The 27348-nt window shown below is 29.5% G+C and overlaps 1 protein-coding gene and 1 non-coding gene across 2 annotated transcripts in view; both read right to left on the bottom strand.

The window, feature by feature from the left end:
• Positions 1 to 6957: 6957 nt before the first annotated feature.
• On the bottom strand, positions 6958 to 7029 carry TRNAE-CUC (transfer RNA glutamic acid (anticodon CUC)). Its single transcript has one exon. It is a non-coding gene; the product is annotated as a tRNA-Glu (tRNA).
• Positions 7030 to 8329: 1300 nt separating this feature from the next.
• Positions 8330 to 27348, bottom strand: part of LOC107453698 (hephaestin-like protein) — a 38252-nt gene continuing 19233 nt past the window's right edge. The window contains exons 8-14 of the mRNA XM_043038979.2: positions 26171 to 26364; positions 24343 to 24493; positions 18540 to 18752; positions 13544 to 13889; positions 11260 to 11723; positions 10248 to 10406; positions 8330 to 8709 (exon numbers count right to left, since the gene is read on the bottom strand). Coding sequence (XP_042894913.2) covers positions 8411 to 8709; positions 10248 to 10406; positions 11260 to 11723; positions 13544 to 13889; positions 18540 to 18752; positions 24343 to 24493; positions 26171 to 26364 — 1826 coding nt within the window. The 3' untranslated portion in view covers positions 8330 to 8410. The remainder of the gene's footprint in view (positions 8710 to 10247; positions 10407 to 11259; positions 11724 to 13543; positions 13890 to 18539; positions 18753 to 24342; positions 24494 to 26170; positions 26365 to 27348) is intronic.

Here is a 27348-nt window from a genome sequence, read left to right as displayed (position 1 = left end):
TAATAAATAAATTCGGATCTTAATAATAGAAGTCAACTTGAAATGTTTCACACAGGGTTAAGTGACTACAATTAAAGCTCAGACTCGGAAGTTTTTTGTTTTGTTGTTTTTTTGGAAATGATTTTTGTTGTCGTAGCATCAGTGTTATGAAGCAACAAAAGTAATACTCGACAAAACTCATCGCAAGATGTTTTTCTTTCAAAGAGTTCAGCTAAAGTTGCGAACACATTTTGAATTGTCAGATTATGTATCAAACTACAGTTCAGAACCCGTTATCCGGAAAACCAAAAAACCGGAACGAAATTCGATAAATGTTCTCGCAATTTTTAAAAAAAAATTTTTTTTTCCTCATAAGATTTTACGATTTTTCTTTATTTTTTTAAAGATGTTTACCTTACCATCATTTTGAAAAGAATCGTTAGTGTATTACTTTATCGTTTTATCTTCTTTTTAAGACTATTTCCAATCTTTTTTTTTAGTTGGGTTTAACAATGAAAAAAACGGCTTTCTGTAGCGATTCAGAAAACCGGAAAAATCAGTTATCCGGAATAGCGATGGTCCCGACCGTTCCGGATAATCGGTTCCCTACTGTATTTGTGTGGGGAAAGTTGTTATCGACAATATCAACCTTCATCTATGAAAAGGTACCCCAACATAGAATCAAGTTAACATGTCTTATATACTAGTGAATTGGAATTGAATAATTGTAGTGTTTAACACGCTACGCATTCATTGCTTAACAGATATTATATAAATAATGAATCATAAAATGTCCAACCTAATGTAACTCGGTTGACCAATAAATGAAATTATTTTTGCTTGTATCTTTGCTGTTTGAAGAAAATAAATCAGAATTAAAATTTTTTTAACAGTAAAATTTTACTATTTTTTTTAAATGCGATTGGGTGCAACCTTTGGACTTGGAATCCCTTTCCCCCCTTCGTCACATCAATGATTCTCACTGGAAGTTTCTCGAACATTTCCTGTAGGGATTACAGAGGGCTTGGGAATCATTCTCGCAACTAATGCAGAATTTATTTCAAGAAAATTTCGTTGCTTGCGATGCTGTAAAGGAGCCTGAAAAAAATCCCTTAACTATCCTGTTGGGCAACGAATTATTATTATTATTACTTTTAAAAGTGAAATCTGATTTAACAACCAACAGCGTCTAATATTCTCTGCGAATTGTTAAATTTAGATAAATAGGTAGGAATTATGGTTACGAGAAAGATTGTCTAAGATGGTTAATGTAAAAAAAAAAAAAAAAAGGAATAATTTATGTCTCTGAATACAAAATGGTAATTGAGAAAGTCAACAATAAATGTTTAAAATTTTTGACGAAAATTCCTTTTAAGCACTATTACGTTAGTTTAAAATCAAAGTAAATAAATATAATTACAGTACTTAAAATTAAAAATTGTCAATTCTATTACTACAGTTAGTTTTAAACTCCGAGTTATATTATCAAAATCATTATATTAAGGAATTCGAAAATTCTTTGGGAAAAAAAGGCAAATATCTTAGGTATATTTCATCCTTCTATTTTTAATATATTTGAAAGTTTGGTCACGAGAGGAAAAATTTAAGCTACATAAATTTTTTTTCTTTTGAGAACAGTCATTAACAAGGTATTCTGTTTTTCAGTATTTCTCTACTAGTTGGCGCTGTCATACCTATCGAACTCATTAAAATACAAGACCATCTATTCTTAAAAGCAGGCGATGTATTTTTTTGTTCAAGTTAGTAAAAACCATTTCCTTTTGCTGTTTTTTGTTCCAAAAATATAGTTATTGCTCTTATTGCGTGTATAAAACTTAATGTTATCGGTAATGTTAAACTATACATGAATTTAAGTTTGCCAAATGAGTTATACTAAACTTTCGAATTATATACTGAATAAATATGTAGCAACCGCATAACTAAGCTACAACAGCGCCACCATGTACAAGGCAGTGAATGCTCAGACTTCGAACTGAATGGACCTTATACTTATTTCTCCTTTTCTTAATTAATTAAATTTATGTTTGTTTGTCCGTGTGCTATTTGTGTACTAATAAAATATTTGGCACTAAGCTTTTTCCCTTATTTTAAACCCCCCGAGATCTAGCAAGGGCCACACTGGCGCCCAACGTGGGGCCTTATACTTATTTCTCCTTTTCTTAATTAATTAAATTTATGTTTGTTTGTCCGTGTGCTATTTGTGTACTAATAAAATATTTGGCACTAAGCTTTTTCCCTTATTTTAAACCCCCCGAGATCTAGCAAGGGCCACAAATATTATATTTGCTTTTATTGTCTAATATTTACTCCTGAATAGGCTTAACTTTAAAAATGTTATTACAAAGTGTTTTAAAAGCATATTTCAAATGTTTGTCTTGGTAATTATAGTTTCAAACAGTTCAGAGGAAACGAGAGTTGCCACAAATTAAAATGCCTTGAAGGTTGACATATTGTCATATATTTTGGCAACCTTATATTTACTACGATTACAAAGAAAATACAAAAATGCGACCATCAAAATATCATTTAAAGCTCCTATAACGCAGGCAAACTAACTCAGGTCGTAATTTTTTCTTCTTCTCGAGAGCAGAATTAAATGCTTGTTGCATTGATATTTAAAAAACAGAAGTTAAAATAATGAAATATATTTCTGAACCATAATACGCATTATCTGAGAGCGACTCAAGACTGGTTGGCTTCTTATGCGACTGGTTGGCTTAGTTCTCTTACCGCTTCTTATGCGATATAATATTTTCAAAGAGCTAATTTTCTTTTCATCCAATAGAATAAAATATGCAATGTATGAGCACGCATGTCTTCATCGCATAAAACATCAATGTTATTGATTAACCCCTGAACAATCTTATTATTTTCCAGAAAATGATCTCAAAAGTGCCTATTTCTTTTAGTCAAAAAATTATGCATGGAAAAAGTTGTATGTGCAATATATGTATGAATTTATGATATTTGGAATTTTTTTATTTTGAAATTTATAATTCCATCTGTACTCCATATGTCTATGTAACTCTGACTCCACAATGCATCCACATTAAAAAAATATGTTGTCACAGAAAACAAACCATACGTATTCACAAAGAGCATAAGTAACTGAGCTAAGAGTACGAAATACATATTACAAATACAAATGTTTAGATAGTGCTGACATCTAGTGGGTAAAATAACAATAAAAATATTTCCGGCCACAAGAGATGGATATACTTAATTGTATACCTTTATGGATATATAAAATTGTATACCTTACAATTCGAAAACCATTCGACTAATATTTAATGAAAATAATAAAAAATGATAAATAATTTATTAAAATTAATTTTTACATGGAAGTATAAAAGAATTTTATATCTCTGTGTAAAAAGTTTTCAATTCGCTTAAAAAATTTTCGAGATATGAAGAAATACACAAAAAATAAAATTAACATTAAAAGGTCCGAATGTTGGACTGCTCTCCTGACCAAACTATTGGGACGATATTTCCAAGATGGCGGCTACCCCTAATGTTTTAGATTTCAGAAATCTGAATCCGTCAAAAAATGAGTATGTTTATTCAGAGAAAGTATGTTTTCGTGTCTAATTTCATAACTTGAAATAATTGTCTGCACTAATTAATTAACATATTTGAGGTCAGTCCCTCGAATCATTAAGAATGAGTCATAGAACAGCAATATTAAATCAAAAGCTATTAAGAGACATCAGTTTTTTTTTTGCACTGTTCATCTACCAGTGGAATTTATACTTTTATTCAATCTATATGCAATTTGCTAAATTTTACTGTATACCATTAAATGTACAATTAATTTGAAGTTTGCCCAATATAATTCCAAACGATTTCTATTTTTTAAATAATTTATTGATTTTTTTGGTAATGGTTTCCACTCTAAGTAATTTTAAGAACCTTGAACTTTAGTAAATTTAAGAACCGATACGTTCATATTGGTTGAATCTCATAACTGGACTCTATGGTACAAATGTACCAATGCATATTCCTTCTCATAAATCAATATTCTAACAAGCTCAAATTAATATCTATTCTTTTAAATAGAGAATTTTTTTTACAAAAAAATTATTTATCACTCGGAAATTTACGACAGCTTAAAGTTTTTACTTAACTGCTTACATGCCAATGTTCCAAAACTGGAACATGGACTTGAGTTCAAATTTAATGAACAATTGAGTTTTAATTTAATGACCGAATAATATTGTTTACCATACATCTAAAATTTTCATGGCAAGTATTCTTTGCATTTAGTTTGGTTCCGTTTCCATAATTACTTGACTTTTTATGAATTTGAGAAATTTGATATAATGCTCAAATTTTTATCCAACTTCTTAAAATTTTTTTATAAAAAATTCAATAATTACATATAATACAACTACAACTCTTACAAGCTCTTAAAAGGATAATATAAGCCGCCGATAGGCATCAAGTTTTATTTTAAAATTTAAAGCTAAAAATATTAGTTTAAAACATGATGTTTCATTTCTGAAAATTGTCGTTCAAGGGTTCTGTTTTTAGATTTTCGAGTGATGCATTGATTTATGTTATTTGCATTTCATTCAATGGTATTATGACACTTATTCAAGATAAATAATGATATTTGAATGAAAAGCGTGATAAATTTACAGTACAGGTGGCTGATAACAGAATGACAGAAGCAGAATACTTAGTAAGTACTAATATATGTACTGTTTCTTAGTCAATGATTTTCTCTTTTGTTGAATTGAAATTCTAACTATTGAAAAGAAATTTCTTCTGAAAAGGCTTTCAGGTGGATGTACTACTTTTTAAAGTAGTTTGACAATGATAGAGTTAAAAATTAACATCAAACGAGCAATGGTATTGTATAGATTCTTGTTATTGATAGTTTTCCTTTATGATTCTCTCGACTAATTTTACTTTTGCGATAAATTTGCTGTTACAGAGTGAGTAGATAAAAAGAAAAGCGTGTTCTCCTTCTATTTGTCACATTCACAAATTTTGCTTTCATTTAGTCACATGTATAAGAGATGCATAACGCTAGAACAAACGTAGGCCTTCTTTGAAATATATTCTGATTCAGATTTGGAAGGTCTAGATATTTATCGGCTGGAGCTTAATGAACCAGGAGTTTTAATTTATATGGAAAAGAAAGGTTCTGGGTTCGAATTCCGGGCAAGGCATGGATGTTCTTTCATTCTCTGTACTATCTGTCCCTACTGTGGGAGCAACGTTAGGCCACCTAATATGGTGCCCCTGAAAGAGTGGCCAGTAAATCTGCCCTAAAATGGCTGGGGAAAAAATTGTATGGGAAACATAGATAAAAAAACAACTTAGAACTTATTATGACATTCTAATCTCTGTGGGATATTGTTTTTAAAAGTAATATTGGAGAAGATTAAGTGGGAATCAAAAGTCCTAAAGTAAGCGCAAACACAAAATTAGAAAAAAATGAAAGCCCAGTTACAAAATCGAATAAGGAAATGAAATTTGATGAGCCAACAGAATTAAAAAAAGCTGGAAGAAATTTTGTAAAAATGTCATAAATCGTGCACCTCTAGAAGTATTTTAAAAACTATTCCTGGAGATCATCCAGAATATCTCGTCAACATATAATAATTTTACCCATTGATAAAAGTTTAAAACTTCTAATATACTTCCCAGAATGATATTTTACATTTTCAAGGTCTATTATAGTTTGTCTGAAATAAGAACTCTCTTGGCCATTCGTCTGGACCCGTGGGGATGGTCACCATGATAACGAGGCATAACTATTTTAATTAGGGGTGTGGGGACACTGTTTAGGACAGGTTTTGGCTCTGGTTGGTGAGAGAAAGGGAATCTTTTTCTTCGGTCTATTGTGTTAGCCCTAGAGTGAAGAGAAGCTACCCTACCTGGAATGTTCTATTCTTGTTTCCATAGCAGCCGGCGGCCTTAGACTTTGTGACGGAGGGAGTTCTTACCGTAGTCAAACTATAAGTGGATACCATTTTGTTCCGATTGAGGTTGTGTACTGGAACGCAATTGTTACCACCGTCAGTCAAAAAAGCTGCCAAACTCAAATGTTCCAGGAATGGAACATCGTTGAAATTTTTTTATACCTTTTTTTAATTCTATTGTCTTTAAATGTTCTTTAGTAGCAAATTTATCAAATTTCAAATTATTTGGTTTACCCTTTCTTAATACGGCATTTCGAAGGTTGAATCACTAACGGCATAGGTATTATTATTTATATAAGGACTGTGAAATATTATTACCATAAGGACTGTGAGCATTATCATTTGTTTCTATATTTTACTAGTGATAATTAAGCGAATGTGCTTTCAAAATATATGTACCAGAGTAATTTCTGCCAAGTGATTTCTTTGTGATTGCTAAATCATATGATATAGTCGTGTGCTACATTCTAAGAATAAATAATTAAGTATTAAACAACAATGAATTAAATGAAAAAATAAGTAAAAAATATAATTTGTATTGTTAATTTAAGAGTGATTTTTTACACTCATAACTTTAATCAGCTTACAAAATACCTACGAAATATTACCTGTTAAAATGAACGAGATTAGTTATATTACATGGTACAATTTTTATTGTGGATATAGGAGAATAGGCTAGAAATATTACAAACTTTAAACATTCGTTGAAATCTGGACATAAAATATTTTGTTTTATTTAAATATCCTCCCAATTGAAAATATTTCATTGCAGCAAAAAATGAAGAAGGGGAAAAACGTATTTATAGTGTTTAGCAGTCACAGCGTTTTATCTATTCTTTTAGGGCGACGCTGAATTTGCAACTTTTTTTTGTAATTTCATTTTTTTGTAAGCAAAAGATCTCTTTTAATTAATTTAGTCAATGAATCAACAGAAAAGTATCGAATTTCATAAGCTTATAGATTATAATTATAATTATGAATGCTGATTATTTGCTGTTTTGTAAACATTTCATGTAAAAAAGACTTCCCACGCCGGGAATCGAACCCGGGCCTCCTGGGTGAGAGCCAGGTATCCTAACCACTAGACCACGTGGGACTTATAGCCAGAGATATTTACATAATATATAAAACAAAGTAATCAATTATTCAATTTGTAAATATATATAGAATAAATTGTTCGTGGTATATTTTTTTTCGATTTCCTTTATTTTGTTTTCATGGACCTTCCGGAAGAAATTTTTGTTACCTTATGAATTGTTTTATTTGCATCGTGATAATTTTGTTTTAAAATAATTTTTAAATAATTGACAGTTCCTCTAATATACAATTATTTAAATCATGTCACAGATTTTACTAAATAATTTTTAAGTAACAATTTAAATAGTTAACGATTTCAAAACTTCTCCCATCGCAAAACGAAATTGGTTATTAATTTTTTTCCCTCCCTGACTATCTAGCAATATATCATTATTTTAATTTGTACAAAACATATACTCAGAGTTAATACTGAGTTATGAAAAACGTATCCTATTGTTGTTAAAATGGCATAAAATCGCTCTTATGAGAGTTTACGGATGATTTTAACTTCGCTTTCTTAAAAGACAAGTGAGAAAAAGGAAAATTGTTTGCGTTCTTAAATGCAATAAATATGTGTATTAAAAGAACACCTTTTATTTCGATTTGAAAGGTTCTGAACGCAGAAGATTAGGAAAATGTTTTGTATTTGTTTTTTAATAAAAATATGGTTGAAAGCAATTATAAATTTAAAAGATAACTTCTCCTCATGCTTCGTGGCGCCATCTAGTATATTGGATTTTAACTTTAAGCTCTGGGGGAGTATTTCTTCTTTTAAGTTAAGAGGGGCAATTTTTTAAAATTTTCCAGAAAAATAAAACTCTTTCTCAGCCACAATGAGAAATTTCTGACTCAAAACTCTATTGGTTTTAAATTTTGTGGCATAATCCATGGTCCATGTAGACAAAGAACGTCTTATTCACAGAATTTTTCTCATCGAGGTGCCTCCAATAAAGATATTAATAAAAATATTTTAAAAATCATAAAACATATTTTTTTAAATTCTGAAAAATATTCACAAAGATTTTCAATAGTTTTTTTTATCCCACTATTTAATCAAGTCGTAATATTTGAATTATTTATAATATGTTAAGATTAAATGTCGCAATACCAATTTTTAAAAATTTTTATAATTTTTTTTTCTGAATTTGCCGTGCAATATCTGCAATATTGGACCGAAATGAAAAATTGCAAGAAACTATCAAAGAATAATATTATGTGTGACGTGACTTTAAGGAAAAGAAGCCATTAAAATAAGAATTCTGTATTTATTAATTATAAATGAGTAAAATAAATATAAAAATGCAGAGACAAGGCATTCCTTAATTTGTAATTCCTTTTATTCATAATTTACAAACTCTCCATAATTTATCAATAACATTCATGTGGAAACAAAATGAATCTCATGGAACAACTGAGAAAGTGACAGCCATCCCATAACTCATGTGGTCATCAACATGACAGTGTAAGATCCAGGTACCCGGATTATCATTCATCATCTCTACAGTCTCGAAATAACCGGGGAACAAATCAACAACGTCTCCACGCCGGACAGTGTCCGAGCGAATGAGAAACGTCTGACCATGGAAATGAGCAGTATGAAGATCCTGTTCACTTCCCATTCCCAGGAGGTACCAAGCTGTCTTAGTACCGTTTCGAGACACTAGTCCTTCCAGAGTACCAAATATTCGTCCGTTTACAGCTGTTAAAAGAATCAAGACAAGAGATTAGTTTTCAAGACAAAATTGCGCTGAAGGTGAATTACAAGGGTAAAAATTTAAAACGAATACTATATATATATATATATATATATATATAAGTTCAAAATGAAGAATAAAACAAAGAAAAATTATAGACATATGAAAAAAGGGGGGGGGAATAATAAGTAAAAAATAACAAACAACAGTTTATATAATATATTTAAAAAAAAAGAAAAAAAAAGGATGAAATTTTATTTAAAAAACCGGAAAAATAAAACCGGGAAAAAAAAAGATATAATCTTTTCTTCAGCCCACACGATTATATCCGCAAAACAGAGTGCTTTCTGATATTGTATCAATAAAGCCAAAGCAAAATATATTAATACAATAGTGTGAGGAGCACTCAAAATTTTTTTTTATAAAAATAACAACAAATAAAATAGATCACAAAAAGTAAAAATAGCATGCAAAAACAGAAAATAAAATAAAAAACATTTAAAAGGGACTATAAAGCGAGTAGCAAAATCAGATCAACTTACAAGGACAGAAAATTTTGTTTGAACTTATGTTGAACTTATGTTGTTATGTTATGATGAACTTTAGTTGAAACTTATTGTTTTTCTTAACTTTCCTCGTGTTTTCTTGTATTTACTTATTTATTATATATATATATATATATATTATAGGTTATATTTCCATGCGAAATGTAAAGTTGTGAGGAATGAATTTGTTAGAGAATGGAGTAATAAAGTTCAATAGCACTAAGATGAGCTATTAAACTTTAGAGATAAAAAGAATTTCGCGTTATAGAAGAAAAACTTATCCCCCAGATCTCAACGATGTGCGGCAAGGGATAATTAATCGATTTCTTAATGACGTGCATACACGAAGAAAGCCTTTAATCATATTTAATTACATCGCATTGTTTTGATTTCGTCGTGTTAAGATTTTAAAAAAAAATGATATTAAAAATTCACCCCATATTCTGCATGGAAATATATTCTGCCTTGATTTGCCTCCTTCAGTCAGAACGGTTTTTCTTGTTTTGTTACCTAGATTTTCATTGAAAACTGTGAGTTTTCATATTTCTAATTTGCCCTGTTAACAAGCGCTCGAAATATGTCAATTTTTTGCTATTTTATTCATGAATCAAGTTAGGTCTTTATAGGCAGGTATGATACGATTATTTAAAAATGTACATATGATTATTTATAGATATGATAATTTAAAAGTTATTGATTGGGCTGTAGTGTCCAAGAAGAAGGAGATTAATTACATTTCTTACTCTCCAAGTGCACAAGAGAGAGGTATAGATATATAGATAGATAGATAGATTATATAGATAGATACAGATATTAATAGATAGGGAGAGAGAGAGAGTGAGAGAGGGGAGTTTGTTTATTAAGTATGTTTATTCGTAGTACGTACATTTCCAAAATACAGAATGAACAAAGTGTTTTGCACGATTGCACTTTTGGTAATTTGACCATATGCTTCAATTAATCCTTAACTTATAAAATAAAATATAAATCAGCATTACCGTGCATTCTATTGCTGGCTTTAAAATCAGCATCATTAAAATCCACTGAATAGGGTTGCCTAGTGTATCTCATGACATTTTCTTGAATGTACCAACTGTCATTTTCATCTAGAATAGTGTATAGCACAACGAATTCTTGTTCTGCATCTGTCCTGTCTCCTGAAAAAAAAATAATAAAAAAGTAATATTTTTGACAATGAAATATCGCAAATAAGTTAAAATAAATAACTTTTTTATAATTATTTAAATAAGCTTCTATTGAAGAATATTCTTAAACATTTGAAAATTCTACCAATGAGTGGATAACAGCCACAAATATTCAAAATATGAAATGTAATTAGTCTTTAACCCTATTTATTAAAAAAATAATTAAATGGTAAATTAATAATTTTATATATAAAAAAATAGTAAATAATTAGTAACAAAATCATACAAGTGAATAAAAGTATAATTATACGAATAAATTAATAATTGTGTAATAAAAAGCATTTTAGACTTTTATTTGATTCCTCAAAAAGCTTAAGCTGCTGTGAATAACTCTTATCTCAGAATTATTGGCGACAAAACCTAAGACATATCTCTAATAAAAATACCATTTAATAGCTAGATTTATCTCCATTTAATAGGTAGGTTTTTGTAGTGATTCATAAGTTGTTTCTCCTTATTCCCAGAAAACCAGTTTGCATTTTATACTACTATTTAATTTGAAATTCTACCTATTAAAAGTTTTGAATCTTCTTTTAAATTAGTAAGTCTTTTTTAACAATTTATAAAAATTTAATAATAACGTAATTAGCGATTCTGTTATTAATATCATAATCAGCATGTTTTTACAATAAAAAAAACCAAACATCTAGAAAAAAAGGATCCAAATATCAATTTAAATTATTGCTATTATCTTAAATAAAAATAATAAACTTTTCAAGGATTTCAGATCAATATAAAAATAGCTATTTGCAACACAATTCCTAAATTATAAAATTCATTGTTCATTCCCAAAATTAAAACTCACCATTTTCGTTTAAAATTCCATGACGACAAATGACTAGAGGGCCAATGAGCCCAGCATTTGTGTCTTTTACTGGATCAACAGCTGAATAATAAGCCCATGAAGTGCAGTTGAATCCATTGGGACCAGGGCCAGCCATTTTCGGTACAACCCATTCGTAAACCATAACATCTCCTGGGTAAACTGGATCCTCATCAGCTCCTAGATTCATGTGATTTTTGTCTTGGTGGTTTAGGAGTCCATGTGGATGAAACGAATAAGGTCTTGATGCCATATTCCGAAACGTAACTCGTAAGAGATCGCCTACTTCAGCTTTTATCATCGGACCTAGAACTCCTAGGTGAATTGTTTTTGGAGTTTCCCATTTTCTTTTGGTAAAGGTTCCGTCAGTGAATTCTCTAAAAAGAGCTTTCTTATATCGGGTTCCAATACGGTTGTCGCCACGTTCCACGAACCTTTTACTTTCTCTGGAAAGGAAAGCGAAGTTAAAATACGAATTAAGTTATTTTAATTTCAACAATGACTTTTAATTATGTTAATGGTAATGAATCAATTTATGAAATTCGGCATTCTGAAAAGCCTTTGTCATTGCTTAGATTGAGAAAAAAGTATTGTTAAATCTATTAGAATATGGTGAATTTACCATGTTACTGAATTTACGGGAATACTAAAAAAGGTTGGCAATTTTTACTGAATCGCTTTGGTAATAATTTTGATTAAATTAACAATATAATATGGTTTTATAATGTGTGATAAAGTTAGGCAAATGTGGTAAAATTTGGTAATTTTATCATACCTCCGTGCATGGTCTAAAAACCATTTATTTGGTTTTTACTTTTCAGTTTTGTATTTTTCACTAAATGTGTGGTAGTAAGAACTATAATTAACTATAATTTTGAAAACCTGTTACCTCAGCAACGGAGAAATTACTAAATGAATGGTTTAAATATTGTATATTTTGGTTTCATTGACCTAAAATGTCATCATTACACAGCATGGCAATTTTAACAGATTTTTTTCTCCGTGTAAGATTTATAGAATACCTAGTCCTTGTATAGAATGCCAAATGGCAAACCCAAAAAGCATGAAATGAATAATATTTCATACTTTTCATTGTCATTCAGTAGAATGACGAATAAAGAACCTTAATGCAATATATATATAATAATGATTCAAGCATTTCATACTTTGCATAAAATGCATTTGTCCTAATAAGGAATGCATAGAAAAAGCGTAAAATAATTCTTTTATTTCATACTTTGGCTGAAATTGCCACACATAATTATTCGCAGATTTAATTTGATTTTTGATGGTGACATATGCATTTTATGCTTTACTTTTTTACTTGGAAATTTTTTTTTAGACTGACATCATTCAAATGCAACAACTTATACTTTAGCAAATGTTTCAATTTAGCAGTTAGACGAAAAGTTTAATAGACACTTTAATAGACACTTTAATAGATATTTTATTAAGCTAAGTTTAAAACAGATTAGGATTCGTTCACTTAAACAAATAGCTACAATTTTGGACCTAACCCGCTTTATTAATGAAAGAATATATTCCTGCACTGAATTTGTAATTTTGTAGTTAACAATTACGCTCTCAAGCCATTCATATTTTGCAGAAGCAATGATTCTCTAATACATTATTTTATTGACGATGTATATTAAATTTTAAACTTTTTTATTACCTAAATGAAACGTTGTTGCAAGTCAAATTTAAACAGAATTAGATACTAATATTTGAACAATTACTTTTCTAAAAATATTTTTTAATAAATATGCTTTAAATTTTTATTACTTTTGTATAATATTCAAGTAGATGGAATCTAGTTTTATTACGAATTTTTAAATTGTATTATTTTATGAACACTATAATATATATTAAAAACCAAAACATTTTTCTTAAAAATAGATAGTTGAATCTAAATTTAATGATGAAAAGGAGAATTTCTGACTACGAATTTGCTCGAAATGTCTTTTCATTAACAGATTCATTTTCTACAGCGTATAAAATATAAATAGATTATTTCATGAACACTATAACCTCAAACCTGTATAAAAAACTGAAACATCTTAAAAATAGATATTTGAATCTAAGTTTAATGATGATAAGGAGAATTTCCGACAACGAACTTGCTTGAAATTTCTTTTCATTTACAGATTCATTTTCGACAACGTATAAAATATAATAGTGATGCGACCCTAATTCAAACTGCTGTTCACAGTTAAATAAGTTCTGGTCTCAAGTATGCAAAATATAATTGCTGTAAGAGCATACTTACTCGCTATCCATTAAGCTACCTCCCAGAATTAAATGTCTGTCTTTGGGAGCATACTCCCATTCTTCCTCAAGAGCTGCGACAAAATATTCTCGAATTTTGCCATCACGCATTGGTGTTGCTTTCATTTTAAATTCCGGTAAAGGTTTCTTCATTGTCTCCTTCTCGTATTGTTTCTCTTCTTTAGAATTTTCATCATAATATTCCACTCGACTTGCGATTTCATTGATGCTGCTGTCACTAATCTGACGTTTCTGGCGATTGCCAGTTAGGCATTCAGCAACTCTGTACAAAGCTCTCATTCCTCCAGTAAGATGGCTGTTTGTTCTGCATTCTATAATCCAGTCACCTGTGGATAGTAAAATGATGTTAATATATTAAGTGTTGAAGTAATATTACGAACAATCAGCCATCTTATAGGAGGAATGAGACACTTTGTACAGAGCCCTCATTTCTCTAGTAAGATGGCTATTTGTTCGACATTTCATAATCCAGTCAACTATTGGTAGTAAAATGATGTCACTATATTAAGTGATGCAGTAATATTACCAACCAGATGCACTTCGTATAGTGGCCTCATTCCTACCATGAGTTGACATTTTGTCCGAAATTCTACAAGCTACCTGAAATTCTACCTGGGGCCGAGATAGCCTGGTTCACAGGGTACTGGGCCCATGCAAAAGATTTCGAGGGTTCGATACCCGAAAGGCCAAAGAGTGGTGACTGATGCATGTTAAATCTGACGAGTCACAAAGTCTTTCATGTTCCTATAACAAATCATACCTCTAGGAGTACTCATCCAGGCGCTTCCTTGTTTTTTGGATTGGTTCAAAATTACAAGGCTGCGGAGTTGAAAATTGTAGTTGTAAACCCAAAATTGAGTCGGCTGTTCAACGACAGTTACAAAATATAAAATAAATCTAGTCACCTGTTGGATGGACAAAAAATTATACAATAACGACTATACATAATGTTAAGTGATGTAGTAATGTTTCGACTATACATAATGGCTATACATAATGTTAAGTGATGTAGAAATATTTCGACCCAACAAATATTGCTAAAGGCTGAATGAGATACTTTGTATGGTGTCCTTATTCCAAGGGTTCCATTTTTATCTCTTAGTATACGATGTAAGAGCCGTAATTAGTTATCTTAATTCAATTTCGTTACGCGTTCCGGGAGAAGAAAACTGTTCATTAGAGCAAAAGTTATTTACCGCCCTTTAATTTTTATTTACTTATCACTCGTAGTAAATTTTTTTGCTATTTGTTTTTAGCTTTCGTCTTGCTTATGAACAAGGATAAAAAGTTAAGTAAAATTACCATTCTGTATGAGGATGACATTACTGAAAAACAAACATAATTCGGGTTATTAAAATCAAAATATATGATATTTAAACCATTCATTTGTTAATTTCGTCTTTCATATGTTAACGGTTTACCGGGAATTCCGGTTTTCAAATTATATTTCTTATTGCCACATATTTAATAAAAAACTGTAAAACAAATTTTACTAAATATATGGCTTCGTGCCACGTCAGGAAACGTTGTGCTCTAAAGTTTCATGATAAAATTAAAAAAATTTACCGCGTTGACTAAATTTTATCACATATTATAAAACCATGACTTATTGATAAGTATGCAAAAATCATTACTAAAGTTTACCAGTAAAAATTACCGAGATTTTTGGCGTTCCCATAGAGCCAAAACATGATAATTTTACCTAATTCTGATATTACCGGGAATTCCACTTTTCAAAATTATATTTCTTATTACCACATATTTAATTAAAAAAAATACAAAGCTGTAAAACAAATTTAACTAAATATATGGCTTCGTGCCACGTCATGAAATTGCGTGCCCTGAAATTTCATGACAAAATTACCAGATTTTACCTCGTTGACTAAATTTTATTACATATTATAAAACCATGACTTATTGGTAAGTATGCAAAAATCATCACCAACGTTTTCCAGTAAAAACTACCGAGCTTTTTGGCTTTCCCACAGAGCCAAAACATGATAAATTTTATCTTTAACATATTTTTTTAACATATTTTTTTTAAGTGTAATATAAGTTATTTATGTTTATTTCAATCTTTTATTCTAAATAATTCTGTTTTGCTCTCAAATCTTTAATTTATTGTATTTGTAATAAAGAATTAGGAAAACTGTTCTCCTCGATTACAGAATTGATTTCAGATAACCCACATAAAAAAAAAATGTTCTTTTTCCTTCATAATAATGTAATAATTGCGTGGCCTAATTTTCCGATGAACAATTAAACAATTAAGTTTTACTCAATATTGTTCCATAAGAACGAAGCAAGAGAATACATAAGAAATACATAACACCTAAATCAAAATCAGTATTTATTCTTTCACGCTTTGTAAGTTGTAATTATTTTTGACGCTACATACTTGAAGTTTTAGCTTAAGGAAATCTTAAACCATCGCTTTTAATAGAAATGAAAAAAAAAATAGTAAAAAATATTCACGATAAAAAATTATTTGAATTCATTAAAGAAAAAATACGTTCTTCCTCGTTCTTAAACCTTTTCTTCCTATTTCAATTTAAACTTTGTCTTACGAGTTATAAGGCAAACTAAAAGTTAGTAGTCTTTTTTTTCCCTTCTTATAATTAAATCTTCTTAAACTTCTTGCATAGAATGTTCTTCTTTTTATTTTTATTTTTTAAATTTAACCTAGAAGCAATATTTACTGTCCCTCAAGCTGCGTAAGGATTAATATTTACTTTTTTCATTTTGTTTTTATGTATTTTAGCAATTTGGTGTGTTTTAAATCTTGCCAATATTTAACTTAGAATAAAATTTGATTAAAATATTCAACTTTTTTCTACAACGACTTTACGTTTTCCTGGGAGGTAAAATCAAAATGAATGAAAATAAAATATATTTCTAAAACTATTTTTCTAAAGTATGATTGAAAGGAAAATCTTATAATTTTTTTTTACTTAGTGTCATTTAAATTTTTTTATTTCTAACTATATGAAGTGTCAAAGAAACATTGTAAAATTTAAAATATGCTCAGAAATGTATTTCGAAAAGTTAGAGGAAATGTATATTTATTGCGTTTTCTCTAAAATAAGATTGAAATAAATGCATACTCTTTGCACGTTAAGTTTCTTTTAGAAGTATTTCAAATTTCATGAAGTGATTGACATATTTTAATTAAGAAATAAAGGTTTTGTTTAAAGTGTCAAAATAAATATTTAAAAAAATTGGATGAAAAGTAAGCTTAACATAAAAAAAAACGTTGAATTTCGTACCTTTTATGGTAATATGTAGAGCAATATTTGAAAATTTACGAAATGGTTTATTTAATTATAGTTGAAGAGATAACGTATTAGTTTAAATGCTTCTAAAATGTCTGATGTAAGCAAAATCAACTAACGTTAAAATCTATCCAAACTGATCAGATTTTAATCAAGAAACGTTTTTTAATTTAATTTATTGTAATTCTGAATAAAAATTCAAAATCTGTCATTAATTTGTATCAAATGTTTATATCTGATTACGTTGGTTTTATAATTTTTTTCCAAACTACTGGAAAACAATGTATTTTAATGTTATAAGTATTTTAGATAAGTGTGGTTATTTAAACTTATTAGTGGTGCATGTTTGAATAGTTACCATTTTTCAATATTGTGAACTCAAATTTATTTGGAATATCTATGTTAATTTAAAATAACTATTATTACGAGCTATCATCTTACACTGTCATGTATCTAAGATGTATATATGCACCTTATACATTAGATTACATAAGATACATCTTATATATCATCTTATATATAAGATTCCTATTAATGCAATAATTGGATATCTCTGAAAATGTCCTGATGAAGAAAATTGTTACCATGGTAATATGTATCTAGGTTAAACATTAGGGGAGAGTGGGGTCAATTGTAACATTTTTTANTAAATTTTTTTCCAAACTACTGGAAAACAATGTATTTTAATGTTATAAGTATTTTAGATAAGTGTGGTTATTTAAACTTATTAGTGGTACAAGTTTGAATAGTTACCATTTTTCAATATTGTGAACTCAAATTTATTTGGAATATCTGTGTTAATTTAAAATAACTATTATTACAAGCTATCATCTTGCACTGTTATGTATATAAGATGTATATATACATCTTATATATAGGATTACATAAGATATATCTTATATATAATCTTATTTATAAGATTTCTATTAATGCAATAACTCGATATTTCTGAAAATGTCCTGATGAAGAAAATTTTTACCATGGTAATATGCTGTATGAAGGTTAAACATTACATTCAAAAAAGTTTGATAAAAACTACCAAAATAAAATAATAAAATTTACTGTGCTTCTGCCTTTATGGGAACACCAAAAAGTTCGATAAAAATTACTGAAGCGCTTAATGGTTTTGGTGAAATTAATAATAAAATTTGCCTTTATAATGTGCAGTTAAATTTGATAAACGTGTAATTTTATTTTGATAACTTAGAACATGGTATAAAAAACATTTATTCAGTTAAATATATTTTTTAATTTTGTATTTTTTACTAATAGTAATGAGTGGTAATAAGAACTATAATTTTGAAAACCAGAATTTCTGATAAACCGTTGCCATTTGAACGGAAAAATGAATGGCTTAAATACTATATATTTTGGCTTTATTGGCCAGAATTTTGGCTTATTTTTTTTACCAGAAATGTCATTACCATACGATGCGGTAATTTTATCATAATATTTTTCTTCGTTTACTTTATATAACTCGCTAAAACAAAATATGTCATTTTATTTAAAAAAAAAGCTTTCATTTAAACTTTATTTCGCTCGAAAATCTAAGCAACCACAAAACGAATTAATCTAGAAATTAACGAATATATGAGACAGATAAGAATAATTATAAATATGTCCAAATGTTTTTTCGCAACTTTCGGACAAATTTAAAGTTAGTAATTTGATATTGTTACATTTAAAATAGCACTTAATACAAACCTTCATTTTCCACTGTCATTGTTATTGCATATAAGATACTCGGCACTACAGTCACCGTATCTCTATAGATGCCCCGATGGAGGAAATTGTTGCCATGGAAATATGCTGTATGCAGATCAATGGATCTACCAACACAAAGGATGTTCCACACCACGCGATCTCCTTTACACATCGATAGTCCTTCCAAGTTTCCGTACATACGTCCATTAATAGCTAAAACCCAAGAGCCGAATTAATAGACAGAATTTGAACAATTGGATATTATGTTCTGTCTTCTTAGCAGAATTCAAGCGATTATTCGTTTGAACGAATTCTTAAATTTATATGAGATGAATTTTTAACACAGTTTTAAATTAACACAAAATTAGCTTTAAGCTCGCATGTTAGATTTAAAAAGACATGGGATTTTTTATGCATTCTAATTTTATACCATGCATCTTTAGCATAGTTTCAAATTGACACAAAATCAGCTTTAAGCTCGCATGCTAGATTTAAAATGCTATGGGATTTTTTTATGCATTCTTACTTTTATACTAAATGTATCTTTAACATAGTTTCAAATTGACACAAATTCAGCTTTAAGCTCGCATGCTAGATCTAAAATGTGATGGGATTTTTTATGAATGGAAATGAATTGCTTTTACGACGATTTCGTGTCTGTAATGGTGGAATATTGAGTTCAAAATTTCAACCACTTTTGAGTTAGATAACTCGAATTTTAACTGCACTTTAAAAAATTCCGTATCAAATTACGGTACAAAGTACCAGCATTTTAGGTACATCATCCGTGAGATTCATTTTAACCGTAAAATATCATACCGTAATTTTTACAGTAATAGTTATTTTAGGATTTTACGATAATTATTACTGTAAAAATTATGGTATATCAGATTTTTCGTTCCGTAACATATACCGATATAATGGATTAGACGGTAAAAAGTATCCACACTCAGAGTTCCAGTCCTTTTTACCGCAATTTGATTCTGAAGTTTTTACAGTGCTCCGTACTTGATAATAATGCAAATTTTCATTTGTTAATTGCTGCAAACCAAATTTTTTTTCACAAGTTTATCACCAGAAAGAATTTATCGTCAATAAAAGCTTCGACTTATTTTTGATTAACTAGGGTACTTAAATATAAACTGAAGCTTAGTGGTTGGTGTTACCAATAGTTTTTCTAAAAAGGGTTTGCTAAATTTGTTGCTTTACTTTTTATTTTTGTTTTTCCAATTGAAATTTGACAGTTTTTCTATGCAAAAAAATTAACAGGCACAAATTAATAAAAGTTAATAAAAGTTTTGAAAGCTACACTTTTAAAGTAGACAGATAAAAGGATAATAATTTCATTATTATTAAACCAAGAAAGAAAAACTTAGGGTGTAATCTACATAATTAACTTTTAATCCAAAGAAAATTTTCTGCAGTCTTTTTGCAAGTCAGGCACCCTACATTTTTCGTTTCAGATCTAACAAAAATAAATTTTTTTCTCTTTTTCAGTGTAATCGAAAAACGTAGTTTTTAAAACTTTATTTAATTTTATTATAAATGTATCTCCTTTTAAATTTGATCATGCACTGAAAATCAATTCTGACAGTATCTTGCTTTCGTTCGTTTTTTATTTTGATTTTCGTAGCATCAGAGATTATCAAATTTGTAACTGAAGGATTTGACTTAGAGCAATACATCGATAAACTACACTTTTTCCAAAAGTAATATATTTTGCTTCAAACTGCTAATTATTATTGTTTCCAAATAGGTTCATTACAAGTATTTTCTAAATAACATTATAATAGCTAAAATAATTTTGCTGCTAACAGGAAAATCGTGGTGTTTTTCACCGAAACTACTTTCAAAAAATTATTTTGGTCATTTTAAAAGTATTGATTATCATTATATTGTTCCAAACTCTTCAATTTAAATGAGAATAAAATTGGTCCATATTTTTCTTAAATACTTGTTAGCTAACATCTAATGTAATAAAATTTAGATAATTGTGGTCAAAATTTTAGCTGAGTTATCACACTTAAACAACTAAATCCAGTTGAAGCAGTTCGATTTTTTAGTTCAGCTGTATAATTTTGTATTTTTCAATTCCCCCTCATGAGACAAGAATACTCAAACATTAATACACATTAGTTTTCGTAGAGGAGAATTTTGATTTGGTTTGGCTGTTAAAAAACAACTCTAGTTACTACACTTAATGCACTAAAAGTATACTAATAGGCTATTGGCAATGGTATGGGATTCTATTTCAATAATAATGCGAAGGTGTTAATGGCGTACTTCCTACTTCCGTGTTAAAATTGTTAAAATTCAGATAAGATGGAGGATGATGGTAGTAATCACCCTGCCTTCGCACCACTCTGTTCAACCACATAAGCGTGCATGAACTTTATATCGGTTTTGAAACTGAGCGGAATATTGAATTAGAGTTGATTCCGAGCTACTAAGAACACATAAACTATAGTTTGTGTAAGCTAAGAAGTCTGAAATCGTCTGGTGCTATGGAAACAAGAGTGGCGCACTTTAGGGAGGGTAGCTTCACTCTAGGACTAACACAATAGACCGAAGAGATTCCCTTTCTCTCACCAACTCGAGCCGAAACCACTCTAAAACAGTGACCCCGCACTCCTACTTGAAACAGTCATACCTCGTTACCATGGTCACCGCCACAGGTCCAGACGAATGTCTGGAGGAGTTCTCATTTTGAACAAACTATAAGATATACACGGGAAATACCACTTCCCGTGAAGCTGTAATTCACCATACTGACTTGGCTGCTCTTTTTGACTGACACACCTAACATACTTTCCATACTCGATTCTATTTTGCTTCTTTTAACTCTGAACTTTTTTTTAATTTTTAAATCAAATTTTACTAATTCAGTTACTTTATTGTAATATTTAAGAGTATAATAACATATAAATATGTATTATTTATATTGTTTCTATGTCAACCGTATTCTACTCCTTATATTAACCCTTAGATAAGCAATAATATAAGAATCAATTCTGTCATATAAGGGGCATAGCACTTTTTTTTACTGTGTCCTATGCCACGCAAATGGCAGCGAAATCCTTTTTTTTCACTTTAATTGTTAACATATTTGAAATTAATTTAATCTTTGTTAATGTATTATTGTTATTGGTGTTATAATTAATTATTGTAAGCATATCTTCTGGGAATTAAGCTTGAAGTATTTCTAGACAGTTAAGGGTTAAAATATACAGGATGGATTAAAATATACCAAGGGAAAAAACAAAGAAAACCGAGAAAGTCTTACAACTGTGATTGATAGTTTGTGTAAAAGCGACGCATGCCTTGCGAACATTGTCAAAAACTTCAATTTATACTATCGTAAACGTGTTATAATATTTAATTAACTGTATTCATGCTTATTACGCTTATCATTATGCAATTAATCAGAAATTATGCGCAAATGCATAAAAAAGTAAAAAACAATTATGGAAATAAAAACAAATCGTTTTCTGTGTATATAAAATCTAAACAGAATGGCATTTTTTATTGTAAAATAACGTTTTACAATTTGACACGTAACACAGATGAAAACTTTCTGCTTTTTGATTAAATTAACTAGATGAATGAAAGAGAAGTTTAATCTGACAGTTTTATCAGGAAGCTATTTACCTAATGCAATCTGCGTCCCTTTTATGAACGGAGTATGATAAAACCTAATTACTTTTGCATGTATTTATCGTCAAAAAATAACCACAAGAAAGTCAAGATATAACCGAATTATAATAAAAAAATAAACATTCATGAAGAAATAACATAAATATACAGCTCGTTTAATAAGAACAAAAAAAAAGTCTATTTGGATGTTAACTGGTATGCGTGAAATGAAATTGTACATTTTGGGTGTGTTTCTAACTGTCGCTCACTTATCTTTTTTCCTTGTACTCCTTGTATGGAAATTAAGTTGAATGTAATATCTTTCTTTCAAATGCTTCAATCTAAAAACTTCAAAAAGCGCAGAAAGACTTTAAAGATAATTTACTTCAAGAATTCTTTTACGATCATGTAAAGTATTGTGTGTTTTTTGTAATTATCTTAATATATATTTATTACTGAGCCCTGTCCCGCCCCCGCCAAGGGGCATCCAAGGGGTACTGATAGATTATAAACATAACACAGAAAACTGTGCAAAGCACATCATGAATTACAACTTGAAAAAACATTTAAGAAGTTGAAAAGTAAATATATGAATTGTGAGTATATGAATTGGGAGTATCTTAATATGAATTGAACATATGAATTGGGAGTATCTTAATATATATATATAAATCTAATGATAATGTCATTGATTTTTTCATTGTTGTAAATTCATTTTTATTGGTTGGAAAATCACATGATAGATCCAGTTTTCGCACACTAACTTTCATATTGGTATGGTTGTCATCAGCATTAAATTGATATGAGTTATAGGTCGGTAGGGACTTTATTTACGTCACAATAGAGCTGCACAATGGGCTATTGGCGGCGGTCTGGGGAACACTCCTGAGGATGATCCGAAGACGTGCCATCACAATTCTCTACTGAGGAGATGGCTCCCCTGCTCAATTGATTCTCTACTGAGGGGATGGCCTCCCTGCTTTGGTAACCGGACGACTGCGCACGAAGTCGAGTACTTTACGGTAGAAAAGTTTAATAAGAACCGGTACCGCTCACCCTCGGTCCCTACGCAGACTGATCAAAGTGGTCACCCACCTGCTTACTGAATGCGTGATTTCGGTGTTCTACTGGGAACCGTGTCTTTACGATCAGTCCACTGCAAACTATAAGTCATAAAGTTATTGTTTTCCTGTAAATATATTTGTTTCCCTAATTTGAGGGTTAAAATTACCTGTACTGTTATTATTATATTTTTGATTTTGTTTTATTTCTAAATTAAGTGTTTAGGAAAATTGTTTATTATTATTATTATTATTATTAGAATATCGGTGTCTGATCTTATTAACCATATCTACATATGGCTTTCTTTCACTTTTGTGTAGAATTGTGTAGATTTGACTAGTGACGATTTATTGATTAGACTGGAGGAACAATTTTTTTTCTGTTACAGGAGAATTTTTAACAAATCCCGTTTGTAACAAATCTGCAATCGATTCAATCTACATAATCTATAATCTTTTTATAGCCAAGTTACATTTTTTTAAAATGAAAATTTAAATCATTTTTGGTCGAAATGTGTAAACTAATTGAGGGTTAACGTTAACTTTGGGGGTCACATAAATGTTGCGACGAACTTCTAAAGACGTTAGGGCTGATGATAAGGATTAAAATTGCTCAGGAACCCATGACCGGAAATGTCAAACACCGCTAGGGGCGCTTCCCTATTATAAATACTTTTTCTGAGTGCTTCTAGACATGTCACATTAGATAAGCTTCCTCAACCGCGCCCTTAGCATGACATTTCTAGGCATTGTTTCCTATGCAATTTTAATCGTGTTGATGTGCCTTAACTCCCTTAAAAGGTTTGTCACAACATTTATGCGAACCCTTACATATAACGTTTTTTATCTCGTACATTTCTACAAAAATAGACTAGAAATATCATACTAAAAATTTCATTTAAAGTATGCAGCTTTAGGAGTAAAACTAATTTAGGATTTGAAATACCCATACCAGAATTAAACAAGATCAAGTATTTTTATAAGTGCAACGAAAAATTTGTTATGCAGTGTTATTTACTTTTTTTCCCCTCCTCCTCCGAAAAACAGATATTCAGTCAGATTCAAAAACAAATTTTCATACCTTCCCACATTCAATAAATTTTTCTTACCGTATCTTCTATTGGCAATCCTAAAATCATTGTCATAAAAATCAACACCATATGGATCACTCGTATATGCCAAGACATTGTCGTCAATATAGTGAGCAACATTTTCATCCACAGCAGAAAAAAGTAGCGAGAATTCTCGATCGAAGTTCTTCTACAAATAAACGTGAAAAAAGAAAAATTTTAGTTTTAGAAATTTAGTCAAGAATTACGAAATTTGATTAAATTACATTTGTAACTCAATAAAACTGAAACAAATTCGAGATATTTACAAAATTTTGTTGTTGTTTTGATTACAACTGACGGAACTTTGATTACAACAGACGAGATATTTGCAAAATTTTGTTGTTGTTTTGGTTAGAACTGACAAAACTTTGATTACAACAGACGAGATATTTTAAATTTTTTGTTGTTGTTTTGATTACAATTGACAGAGACAAATAGATTTATTTGAGATTGTTTTGAGGTGTTAAGGTCAATTTGAGGTTCATTAGAAGTTGACTTAAAAAACAACCTTAAAAAACCTACCTCCCAAGGTTTATAATCAAGATTTATGAAATTGTTTTATTCAGGCTTTAGGCAGTTTTAAAGTTGAAAGAAATCTACCTTAGAGCAACCAGCTTAGAGAGGTCAATTTTGAAAGATATATACAACTGTTTTGATTACAACTGACAGAAACAAATGAGTTTATTTGTGATTGTTTTGAGGTGTTAAGCTTGATTTGAGGTTTATTAGAAGTTGACTTAAAAAACAACCTTAAAAAATCAGCCTCCTAAGGTTTATAATCAAGATGCATGAGGTTGTTTTATTAAAATTTTAGGTTGTTTTAAAGTTGAGAGAAATCTATCTTAGAGCAACCTGCTTAGAGAAGTCAATTTTCAGGGGTACAGGCTATTTTTTCTACACTTCAAGTGAATAAATATATTTGAGGTGTGAATAATTTCACGCGATTTCAACTATAAGTAATGCTTAGCTTTAACTCAGGTTAGTTTTATAAGATGTTAATAAGTATTAAATTAAGGTTTATTGATGAATTTACTTTTGGTGCAAATCATGACAAAATTATCTACCTCTGGCGTATCAGGTTGTTTTGATGTTGACAAGTGTCACTTCACTTGTAAACATCAAAACAACCTGAAAAAATACCTTATTCTTGGAACGTTTAGTTGGGAGTTTTCTAGTTTTCTAGTTTAGAGTTGGAACATTTAGATAAGTTATATTAGTTAACTGATCACAAAATTTGTATATAAATTTTCAAACATAACGAAGTTTAAGAAAAATGTAATTTTATAGAGAATTATAACAAATTTGTATATGTAGTTTTGATTATACAATAAATATGTCTTACAAGAATCGATCGATCTCTTACAAGAAATCGAAATTTTAATTATATAGAAATTTTATCTTCTTAAATACAATAATTTAATCGGATATAAACTTTCAACTTCAAAATAGTATAATTTGTTAATGCTAATTTGTAATGTTGATAAAAATTTTGGAATTTGAATCTAGCTAAGTAATCTATTGAATCTAGCTAAATTTTCCTTTTATGTAAAATTTAATTATAAATGAAGTTTAAAAGAGAATATTGAAGCAGGTTTTGAGATAAAAAAAAGTATTTTTTGAGGTTATAAATATCCGCTAATGGTAAAAATATGTTATAGATAAATTTTTAATACCTCCTTTTTTAAAGATAGTTCTTTTAGCAATTCTTTAATAAAAAAAATCGTATTCCTATGAAAATAAACCCCTTTATTCAATAAACTTCTTATTTTATAAGTGATTTATCCTAGCAAATTGAATAAATTAGATTAAATATTTTTTTCCTTACCTGTTTGCCTTCTTCGTTAAGAATACCTTTTCTACAGACAAGTAAAATTCCATTCAAACCATCATAACCGTCTCTCCTGAAATCTACATCAGAAAAGTATCTCCAAGGTAAGCAATCTGGATCCATACTTGTTGGACCATATTGTTGCAAAAGAGTCCAGTAGGACACTTTTGTCTCGTTTGTCTTCACTTCTCCTGCATATATACATAAACATAATATAGTTAGAAAATTAATTTAAAAAAAAGGTGGAAAAAGGTAAAGGTTCTCATCAGGACGCATTCCTTTACGACAGTGAGAGAGACATTTCAAAATAAATAATAATTATCCTAAGATGAAAATCACTCTTCATAATGCGTTGAAGACTTAAAAATTTTTTTTTTCTAAATGAGTCTTAAGATGAAAGAATAAAAGTGGAAAACAACTTAGTGATATGAAGTAAAATAAAATTAACATGTGTTGAAATTAGATATACTAATCTAACAGTTAACAAAAGTTAAGAAGAAAAAATATAATAAATGCGCTTTTAGTTATATCGTATGAAAAATTGGTAAAAAAATATATAAAACAGTTTTTTATTGCTGCCATGAAAAAAATCCTTTAATAATAATTATAATTGGAAAATGCGAGCATCAAAATCCACAATACATAGAGAAATTAATGCATGCGAAATACAATAAAATACGTTAAAAATAGGTTAATACACAAAAAAACAATTAAAAAAGTATTTTAGTGGTAAAATCGTTAAAAAAATATATATGAAGGCAAGACCAGGGCTGGAAAAACAGCCCGTCCGCCCGTCCTCGACGGTCAAAAATTCCCCGCGGACAACGAATTTCTCGAATCCGACGTCCGCGCGGACGGCCATTTTCCCGTTAATGTTCGTGATACATTTTCAATTTTTGTTATCTTACAGGAGTCTAGCGCCTCACTTCTAGGATGACCCTGAAATGGAATTGATATTTTCTCTGTCTGGGAGTACTGCACGTTTGAAAGGGGCTTCTCAGCAATGAACTTTCAAAAAAACACATTACGTACTGGTCTTAAACAAGAAGCGTTAAACACAATTATGAACATCTACCTAAATGGAAAACCCCTTTTAGATTTCTGTGCAGAAACCTCTGTAAATCATTGGCTTGATTGTGGAACTGGCAAACGTCATATTTGATTCATTTAAAAAA

Source organism: Parasteatoda tepidariorum, chromosome 2 (genome assembly GCF_043381705.1).
Source record: "Parasteatoda tepidariorum isolate YZ-2023 chromosome 2, CAS_Ptep_4.0, whole genome shotgun sequence".
Taxonomy (NCBI): domain Eukaryota; kingdom Metazoa; phylum Arthropoda; class Arachnida; order Araneae; family Theridiidae; genus Parasteatoda; species Parasteatoda tepidariorum.
This window is presented reverse-complemented; position numbering and strand designations above follow the sequence as displayed.